Source organism: Cherax quadricarinatus, chromosome 26 (assembly GCF_038502225.1).
Source record: "Cherax quadricarinatus isolate ZL_2023a chromosome 26, ASM3850222v1, whole genome shotgun sequence".
NCBI classification, from domain to species: domain Eukaryota; kingdom Metazoa; phylum Arthropoda; class Malacostraca; order Decapoda; family Parastacidae; genus Cherax; species Cherax quadricarinatus.
This window is the reverse complement of record NC_091317.1, coordinates 3614987-3625999: the sequence shown is the minus strand read 5'-3', so window position 1 is coordinate 3625999 and position 11013 is coordinate 3614987. Positions and strand designations below refer to the sequence as shown.

The window sequence follows — 11013 nt, the reverse complement described above, 5'->3', positions numbered from 1 at the left end:
ATGTCTTGTGGTGGTGATGGTGGCCATGTCTTGTGGTGGTGGTCCTGGCTATGTCTTGTGGTGGTGGTCCTGGCTATGTCTTGTGGTGGTGGTGCTGGTCATGTCTTATGGTGGTGGTGCTGGCCATGTCTTGTGGTGGTGGAGGCCATGTCTTGTGGTGGTGGTGTTGGTCATGTCTTGTGGTGGCGATGGTTGCCATGTTTTGTGGTGGTGGTGCTGGCCACGTCTTGTGGTGGTGGTGCTGGCCACGTCTTGTGGTGGTGGTGGTGCTGGCCACGTCTTGTGGTGTTGCTGGCCATGTCTTGTGGTGGTGGTGCTGGCCATGTCTCGTAGTGGTGGTGCTGACCATGTCTCGTGGTGATGGTGCTGGCCATGTCTTGTGGTGATGGTGGCCATGTCTTGTGGTGGTGCTAGCCATGTCTTGTGGTGTTGATGGTGCTGGCCATGTCTTGTGGTGTTGATGGTGCTGGCCATGTCTTGTGGTGTTGATGGTGCTGGCCATGTCTTGTGGCTGGTGGTGGTGGTGTTGGCCATATCTTGTGGCTGGTGGTAGTGCTGGCCAAGTCTTGTGGTGTTGGTGATGTTGACCATGTCTTGCGGTGTTGGTGGTGCTGGCTATGTCTTGTGGTGTTGTGTTGCTGGCCATGTCTTGTGGTGTTGATGGTGCTAGCTATTTCTCGTGGTGATGATTGTGCTGACCATGTCTCGTGGCTGGTGGTGGTGTTGTCATGTCTTGTGGTGTTGGTGGTGCTGGCCATGTCTTGTGCTGACCATGTCTTGTGGTGGTGGTGCTGGCCATGTATTGTTGTGGTGGGGCTGGCCATTCCTTGTGGTGGTGGTGATGCTGGCTATGTCTTGTGGTGGTGCTGGCGACCATGTCATGGGGTGGTGGTGGCGGCCATATCTTGTGTGGTTGTGGCCATGTCTTATGGTGGTGGTGGTGCTAGCCATTTCATTTTGTGGTGGTGCTGGCCACCTTTTGTTGTGGTGGTGGTCCTGGTCTGTTGGTGGAGCCAGTTAGGTCTGGTGGTGGTATTGCTGGTCTGGTGGTGGTGCTGATCTGGTGGTGGCCCTGGTCTAGTGCTGGTGCTAGTCAGGTCTGGTGGTGCTGGTCTGGCTGTGGTCTAGTTCTGGAGCTGGTCTGGTGGTGGTGGTGGTGGTGGTGGTGGTGCTAGTCTGGTGGTGTGACGGTGCCACCCACTCTGCCTGTTTTATTAACGTCAGGAGAGTGAAGGCAGCCATGAGGGAAGTTACACTTCATCAGTTATCCAGTAAATATTTACTTTAACTAATAAATATTTAAATATTTCTAGTATATTTTTATAATACATGATAAACCCAGGGAAGGGGAAAGGGAAGGGGGGTCATAAAACACAGTATTTATATCAATAGTTCCAGGAGTCAGGGAATGATTTTAAGCAGAGAATTAAAATGGTATTTCTATAATTAAGATACAAGTCAAATTTACGATATTACAGTTCAATAAATATTCCTGAGTGAATGGTCCCACTGTGAACTCATCTTATCTACCTCAACACGAGTAAGATTTCTTATTAAATAAATATCTGATGAAGTTTTCCCAGTATAATAATGGAGTCAACAGGTAAATTAACTGAATTAAATTGGATCATTATGAAATATATTAGTATACTTGTACCGAGGATTAACACGAGTGAGTGAACGTAAAATACCATGAAACGTACACACGATGGTTTTATCTTCATGGTTGTCATCCAGCATGGTACTGTAGTACACTGTAAGCGCAGAAATAATAAAATAATATTTAGGAACACTGAGTCTCGTAGAAAGGGACTATGTAAATTCCAGGAAGCTGCGCACCTCACACCTGAACAGGAATCTGTAAAGTCCATGGAAATAACCAATATTCCTTAGACCAAACTCAGCAGTTCATAAGAAACTCAGACCGTGGCAGTACACAGAAGTAAAAATGAGGGTTCATGTGAAAGCTTAGCTTTTGGATATCGATAAATTGACTTGCTAATACAAGCTTCCATTAACTTCCTTCCAGGACTCTAGTTTATTAACTGTAACACAAGCAGTTCACAGGATGCAAGAAATCTGCTCTCAGCTTGTTTGCCTCACTCCAGGCTGATTCATAATAATCACAATGACTAGATGTGGTGTAAGTGTATGGGTGGTAAGAGCCCAGGACCTTCTACCTGGATCTTCACTGACCTGATAATTACTCCTTACCTGAGGATACACAAGGAACTTACCTGTACTGGGCAGGTACTGTAAGTAATAATCAGTATTTGTTTACAGAAAAATATGTCGCCAATTCATGTCTGTCTTCCGTCCCCTGGCGATGCTCCAGTCAAATATCGCCCATCCCAACCCCTCAATACAGTGGGAGGCTTTCTCTGGAAGACTGGACCCCTCAGCTGTGTCACAGGACGATGCAGGAGTCACAAATTAGGACTAGAAGGACTTCGACTAAGACCTCAAGACCCAGAAAACGGCACAGTATAGACGAAGGGGCAGGAGACCAAGCAGTTATACACACAGTTATTGTGAGCGACATTGAAGAAGAGATTTAATCAGATGTATTAGTGTTTGCTAATTATGTTAAACTGATGAGATGAATAAAATCAAATGAAGACGGGGGAAAGGATAAAAATGGATCTGGACAAATTGCAAGACTGGTCGGATAAATGGATGCCTGAACACAACCCCAGCAAATGTAAGGTCATGAAGATTGGAGAAAAAGCCAGAAGACCGGACATGGAGCATAGATTTAGTGAACAGAGGCAGCAGACCTCGCCGAAAGAGAAAAACCTAGGGGTGTGCATAGTACCTAGTAGGAGCGACAATCAGGCTACCGTCGACTTACCTCATCCAATATATATGTTATGCATCAAGTGGTGGAATCGATCATGTTCTAGTGACTCAGAGAAGAGGTTTGTAATACAGCGTTTAATAGTGAGCTCATTGCCATTGCATACGACTGTTTGTCGTATGTGTCATCATAGGTGAAGCAATTAAAAGAGATACAAAGTTTAACTAATTCTACGAAATCTGTGCCTGGAAGGGGGAAGCCGGAGATCATCTATTTTTCGGTACAACGCACCGATGGCCTGGTCAGTGGGAACCTTAGTGACTTGAGACACCACATCCAGATTAGTTAGTTTCACGTTGCTTACAATGGCCTGTCGGAGTCGCGAGATTAAATCACCGGAATGCTTTTGATGTGAACTACTAATGAAACGTAGGAGTTTTGATAAGGACCTGGCAATTACATCTGCTAAATTGTGAGGCCTTTCTGATGCTGAATGTAATAGGCCTAAATGGACAGAAAGTTTTTGTTACAGGAGACCCTAAATACTGTTTTGCAATCAGGTATAACCTATCAGATTTGACAAAGCTGACTGCGCAGGCAAAATGTGTTTGATAGTTTCCAGTTACCGCAATTTGTGTGATCATTTATAACCTGTCGGTATTCCCATGCCATTTCAAATACTCGACCAGTCAACATGGGGGTGCCATATGGCATAATTCTAGACTCCTCCATTATTTTTCACTTACACACGTCAAATATCTAAACAATACCTCTCAGGAATTTAAACCTGTTGTTTGCAGATGACACAATCTTTGTCATCTCAAATCCAGGTCAAGTTGTCCTCAACAGTGAAAATAAATGGTATAAAATACCGACACAATGGAAACAAACACATATGCAGTTTAATGTGATCCTTTATTGACAACGTTTCGCCCACACAGTGGGCTTTTTCAAGTCACAAACAGATCTACCTGGGGTGGAAGGTACGGGGGTATTTATAGTCGGGTTCAGAATGTTGAACCCGACTATAAATACTCGCGTACCTTCCACCCCAGGTAGATCTGTTTGTGACTTGAAAAAACCCACTGTGTGGGCGAAACGTTGTCAATAAAGGATCACATTAAACTGCATATGTGTTTATGTTTCCATTGTCCTCAACAGCACAGTGAAGGACGAGCTCGTGAAGGCATCCACATGAATCACAACCAACACACATTCAACATTTACAAGACCTTGTACATAGTGTTAGAATAATGCTAAAAAAATATTTTAATTCAACGAAATAAATACGGTAGCACACACACAAATATGAGAAGATAAGCGAACAGTCTAATGTACACACCTTGACAACAGATTAACATTCAACACTTATAGCCAATGTATATCTAAGGAAAATTCCAAAACACTGAGTGTTCTTTCAGAATAATGTTAAGATCCATGTGAAAGTTAACATCCATGTGAAAGTTAACATTGGGCAAAAATATTTTTTATTAAATTTTTGTCCAGTCAGAAGTGAGAAATGAACAAAAGGAAAAACTGGCGGTGAGTTTAATGAAATGCGTTTCCGTAGTGTGAAATTAATTAATGATGCCATGATGAGGATGCTTCAGCCATGGTGGTGGGGGCGGAGGTGATGGTAGTGGGGGCGATGGTGGTAGTGATGGTGGTTGATGCGATGGTGGTAGTATGGGTGGAGGCAGATGGCAACTCACACACACTTCGATACAAGACCAATAAATATTGAAACGAAGGGGAAAAGATATAGATAAAAAAAAAGAAAAGAAGAAAGAAGTAGATGACGCTGGTGATAATAATGAGGTAGATGGCAACTATGATGGTGGTGAAGATTTTGACGAATGTGATAGTGAACCAGAAGGTTACAATGTTGACGGAAGTTGACAAGAGGACCTTGAAGACTTCTCTAGCAGCGACCTCTCGGTGTTGTGTGGCGTGTGTGGTGCGTGGCGTGTAGGGAGGATGGAGCTGGCATGTGGGCGTGGCGAGGGGAGAAGTGGGCGTGCTGCAGACCTAGGACCCTCCACCCACGCCCTCGCCCTCAGTCAAACCCTCCCACGTAATTTCCGCACCCACACACCTTGCTGCCAGCCCGACCCACGACTACCCAGCCCCTGCCACCAGGAGTGTGTGGGCTGTCGAGTGAGACCCTCCCCTGTCTTCACGCCCTACCCCTCCCACATTTACTCCATGGGTGTAGGCGGGGACTGTGCTACGTGTAGTTTGTTGGGCACTCCCCCCTGTGCCTGCCGTGACCCCTGTTGTCCAGGGGTCACGCCCACCCCGACCTGGACGTGGGGTCAGGATTCAGGTGGAGCCCAGCACAGGCGGCCGCCCACCTGCACCCGCTACCAGGACCTCCAGGTACCAAAAACGGCGTCCTTGTGTGTGGTAAGTGCGTATGTGCTCTCCACTGTTCTGTTATGTTCCTTCTGTTTTCGTTGCCCCATACTTTCTTTTTTCCATCCCTCCCTCTCTCCATCTCTCCCTTCCTCCTCCCATCATTCCCTTCTCTCTCATATCCTCCTGGGCTTCCTCTATTCTCTCTGCCATTCTTGTCTGCCCTGCTTCCTCCCTCTTCCTTGTTCACTTAGTCCCTCTTCTTGGCTCCCTCAGTCTTTACCCCTCTTCCTCTCTTCTCTCTCCTGTTTCCCTCCCTCCTCCCTCCCTTCCTTCCTCCCCTTCCCTCCCTCCTCGTCTTCACCAGTATATCATCTCCAACCAATGTTTTCCTGCAGTCTGTTGTTAGAGATCATTCCTCATACCTCTCTTCCCTTACTCCTGTTACACTCCTGTTGTCTTCTATTCCCATAATATTTCCACTGAGCTATACAGCTGTACCGTTGCTGCTGCTTCATCCAGAGTTTCTCTTCTGCTAATCTGTTTTATTGCTTCTTTATATTTTCCTTCGTTCCTTCTGTCTCCTTCAGTCCAACACTGTCACACGATTTCTGTTGCCTCCTGTTACTCCCAGTCGCCGTAAATGTTAGTTCAGTCTTCCGTTATTTATTCTCACTGTTCTCTTTCACCCGCGAAACTTGTTATTTTCCCTCCTCGAATTCTGCTGCACTGAGAGTCCCTTACTGTTGCCCTGTTTAAAAGTATTCCCATTCACTCCGCATCCTCAACAACGTCTGCTGTTGCCTACCGTTGGAACACAAAGCATGGATAACATTGTTATTATTGAAGACCTTTTCTGTTGCATACGTTACCTCCTACTGTTTGTCTACCTGTTACCCAAAATTTATACTGTTACTTATTGTCCACACACACACACACACACACATATATATATATATATATATATATATATATATATATATATATATATATATATATATATATATATATATATATATATATATATATGGCTTTGCCAAACCGAACACTTAGCTGATTACAAAAGAATGAGAAACACTACATAGGAAAAAAGTCTTCGTGAGATTACATTTGCTAATGTGGAAGGTGAACAGAGGAAGATCCCGGGGCTTCAGAAGATTTGCTGAGGGAGACTGGAAGCTTAAAAAACAATGATGTGACTTCTTATACCACAGCTTCTCACAGTCCCTACGACTGTTAGTAGTTGTGACTGAGTACTTGTGATTGTGAGTGCTTGTGACTGTGAGTACTTGTGACTGTGAGTACTTGTGACTGTGAGTACTTGTGACTGAGTACTTGTGACTGTGAGTACTTGTGACTAAGTACTCATGACTGTGAGTACTTGTGACTGGCTACGTGTGACTGTGAGTACGTGTGACTGAGCACGTGTAACTGTGAGTACGTGTGACTGAGCACGTGTAACTGTGAGTACGTGTGACTGCGAGTACTTGTGACTGAGTAAAATCAACTTAACAAATAACGAACATAGAACAGATTACAATCAAGAAACAATCAAGTCTGAACACACATGATGACCTTGAAGAAACAATGAACCATCAACAACCATGATGAACATCCATTAACACCCTTACTGAACATCCATTAACCATGATGCGCAACCGTGAACATCCTTGATGAACAAACCTGATGAACAACCTAGAACAACCATGATCATGATGAACAACTATAATGAACATAAGACAGATTTATAAAAAGTTTTAAGTTAATATCAAAATTAATGGGCTAATACACAGACACACACACACACACACACACACACATACACACACACACACATACACACACATACACACACACACACACACATACACATATACACACACACACACATACACACACACACACACACATACACACATACACATACACACACACACTTGTGGTACTTGAAAACCTCATGCATCAACATGTCAGGGACACAACCAGAGAGAGAGGGGAGGATGAGCCAGCAAGACTGGATCTTGTGTTCACCCTGAGCAGTTCAGACATTGAGGACATCACTTACGAGAGGCTCCTTGGAGCTAGCGATCATGTGGTTCTGAGTTTTGACTATATAGTAGAGTTACAAGTGGAGAAGGTAACAGGAACTGAAGGGGACAGGCCAAACTATAAAAGGGGGGACTACACAGGTATGAGAAACTTCCTGCAGGAGGTTCAGTGGGACAGAGAAATGGTAGGAAAATCAGTAAACGAGATGATGGAATATGTGGCAACAAAGTGCAAGGAGGCAGAGCAAAGTTTTGTTCCCAAGGGAAACAGAAATAATAGGAAGACCAAAACGAGTCCTTGGTTTACCCGAAGGTGTAGGGAGGCAAAAACTAAGTGCACCAGAGAATGGAAAAGGTACAGGAGGCATAGGACCCAGGAAAACAAGAAGATTAGTAGAAGAGCCAGAAACGAGTATGCGCAGATAAGGAGGGAGGCCCAGCGACAGTATGAAAACGACATAGCATCGAAAGTCAAATCTGACCCGAAACTGCTGTATAGCCACATTAGGAGGAAGACAACAGTCAAGGACCAGGTGATAAGGCTGAGGAAAGAAGGTGGAGAACTCACAAGGAACGATCAAGAGGTATGTGAGGAGCTCAACACGAGATTTAAGGAAGTATTTACAGTAGAGACAGGAAGGACTCTGGGGGGACAGACCAGATGGGGACACCAACAAGGAATACACCAACAAGTGTTGGACGACATACATACAGATGAGGAGGAGGTGAAGAAACTGCTAAGGGACATCGATACCTCAAAGGCAATGGGACCGGACAACATCTCTCCGTGGGTCCTTAGAGAGGGAGCAGATATGTTGTGCGTACCACTTACCACAATCTTCAACACATCCCTGGAAACTGGGCAACTACCCGAGGTATGGAAGACGGCAAATGTAGTTCCCATTTTCAAAAAAGGAGACAGAAAAGAGGCACTAAACTATAGACCTGTGTCATTGACGTGTATAGTATGCAAAATTATGGAGAAGATTATCAGGAGGAGAGTGGTGGAGCACCTGGAACGGAACAGGAGTATAAATGCCAACCAGCACGGATTCACGGAAGGCAAATCCTGTGTCACAAACCTTCTGGAGTTTTATGATAAAATAACAGAAGTAAGACAAGAGAGAGAGGGGTGGGTTGATTGCATCTTCTTGGACTGCAAGAAGGCCTTTGACACAGTTCCTCACAAGAGATTAGTGCAGAAGCTAGAGCATCAGGCGCATATAACAGGAAGGGCACTGCAATGGATCAGAGAATACCTGACAGGGAGGCAACAACGAGTCATGGTACGTAATGATGTATCACAGTGGGCACCTGTGACGAGCGGGGTCCCACAGGGGTCGGTCCTAGGACCAGTGCTATTTTTGGTATATGTGAACGACATGACGGAAGGGTTAGACTCAGAAGTGTCCCTGTTTTCAGATGATGTGAAGTTAATGAGGAGAATTAAATCTGATGAGGACCAGGCAGGACTTCAAAGAGACCTGGACAGACTGGACACCTGGTCCAGCAAATGGCTTCTCGAATTTAATCCTGCCAAATGCAAAGTCATGAAGATAGGGGAAGGGCACAGAAGACCACAGACAGAGTATAGGCTAGGTGGCCAAAGACTGCAAACCTCACTCAAGGAGAAAGATCTTGGGGTGAGTATAACACCGAGCATGTCTCCGGAAGCACACATCAATCAGATAACTGCTGCAGCATATGGGCGCCTGGCAAACTTGAGAACAGCATTCCGATACCTTAGTAAGGAATCATTCAAGACACTGTACACCGTGTATGTCAGGCCCATACTGGAGTATGCAGCACCTGTTTGGAACCCGCACTTGATAAAGCACGTCAAGAAACTAGAGAAAGTACAAAGGTTTGCAACAAGGTTAGTTCCAGAGCTAAGGGGAATGTCCTATGAAGAAAGATTAAGGGAAATCGGCCTGACGACACTGGAGGACAGGAGGGTCAGGGGAGACATGATAACGACATATAAAATACTGCGTGGAATAGACAAGGTGGACAAGAACAGGATGTTCCAGGGAGGGGACACAGAAACAAGAGGCCACAATTGGAAGTTGAAGACACAAATGAGTCAGAGAGATAGTAGGAAGTATTTCTTCAGTCATAGAGTTGTAAGGCAGTGGAATAGCCTAGAAAATGACGTAGTGGAGGCAGGAACCATACACAGTTTTAAGACGAGGTTTGATAAAGCTCATGGAGCGGGGAGAGAGAGGGCCTAGTAGCAACCGGTGAAGAGGCGGGGCCAGGAGCTAGGACTCGACCCCTGCAACCACAAATAGGTGAGTACAAATAGGTGAGTACACACATACACACACACACACACGAACACACACACACACACACACACATATGCACACACACACACACACACATACACACACACACACACACACACACACACACACACACACACACACATATGCACACACACACACACACACATGCACACACACACACACACACACACACACACACATATGCACACACACACACACACATATGCACACACACACACACACACACAAACACACACACACATGCACACACACACACACACACACACACAAACACACACACACACACACATACAGACACACACACACAAACACACAAACACACACACACACATATATAGACACACACACACATACAGGATTTTACACCTTCCTGTGAAGTGACCCTATAACCCTTCCTTTCCCCCCCCATCTCTCTCCCTCTCCTCTCTCTTCCTCTCTCTCTCTCTCTCTCTCTCTCTCTCTCTCTCTCTCTCTCTCTCTCTCTCTCTCTCTCTCTCCCTTTCTCTCATCCTCTCTCTCATCCTCTCTCTCTTCCTCTCTCTGTTCCTTTCACTCTTTCTCTCTCTCTTCCTCTCTCTCTCCTCCTCTCTCTCTCCCTCTTCCTCTCTTACTCTCTCTCTTCCTCTTCTTTTCTCTCTCTCTTCCCTTGTCACTCCCCCCTCTCTCTTACCTTTTCCCTCTCTCACTTTTTCCCCCTTTTTCCCTTCTTTTCCCCTCCTTCTAGGCTCCCCTTCTCTCTCTCCCTATCTCTCACTCTCTCCCCCTTTTTCTTTTTCTCTTTCTCTCTCTCATTCATTAAAAAAAATGGTTGGGACTCGCAGGAATCAGGGATCCGATGACAATGGTACTGGTAGGGAGGAATGGATGGAGGAACAGTGGAAAAGGATAGAGCAAGAATGGGAGAGAAAAATTAGGAGAGCTTTCTGAAAAAATGGAGAAAGAGCTCTCTGTGAAATGGGAAAAGAGGTTGGAGAAGGAGACGAAGTATTGGGAGGCACAAGTCGAAACTGCAGTAGCCAGGGTAAAGGTCCTAGAATTTGAGGTAAACAGGCTGAAGCAAGTCTCAGGGGTAGTGACCAGAGAAGACACACCATACGATGATGAGAGGCTGAACAGGAAGGAAGGAGATATGAATTATGCTAAGGTCATATCAGCCTGCAAAGTAGGGCCAGGGAGTGGAAGGGAAGAGCAGATGGATGCAGATGGAGAGGGAGATAGGTCGAATGCTGAGGCACAACCATGCTACCAAGAGCCACTGGAAAAATCAAGGGAGAAAATGACCACATACAGACAGGAACCAGAGTCACAGAGGAAGAGGCAATGGGAGGAGGAAAGGGCAAAATCAGTGATTATCCATGGGCTTCAGGAGAGAGAGGAAAGGACACACACTGAAAGACGGCAGGAAGAAAGAAAGGAGATTGAGAAAATCATCACAGAAATAGGGGGAGAAGACATGGATGAGATTGTAAATTTTCAGAGAATAGGGGGGTACTTGAAGGGGAGA

The 11013-nt window shown here is 45.4% G+C and overlaps 1 protein-coding gene across 1 annotated transcript in view; it reads left to right on the top strand.

Moving 5' to 3' along the window:
* The first annotated feature begins 4332 nt into the window (after window positions 1–4332).
* LOC128691549 (uncharacterized) overlaps window positions 4333–11013 on the top strand; it is a 59757-nt gene continuing 53076 nt past the window's right edge. The window contains exon 1 of the mRNA XM_070088948.1: window positions 4333–5203. Coding sequence (XP_069945049.1) covers window positions 4775–5203 — 429 coding nt within the window. The 5' untranslated portion in view covers window positions 4333–4774. The remainder of the gene's footprint in view (window positions 5204–11013) is intronic.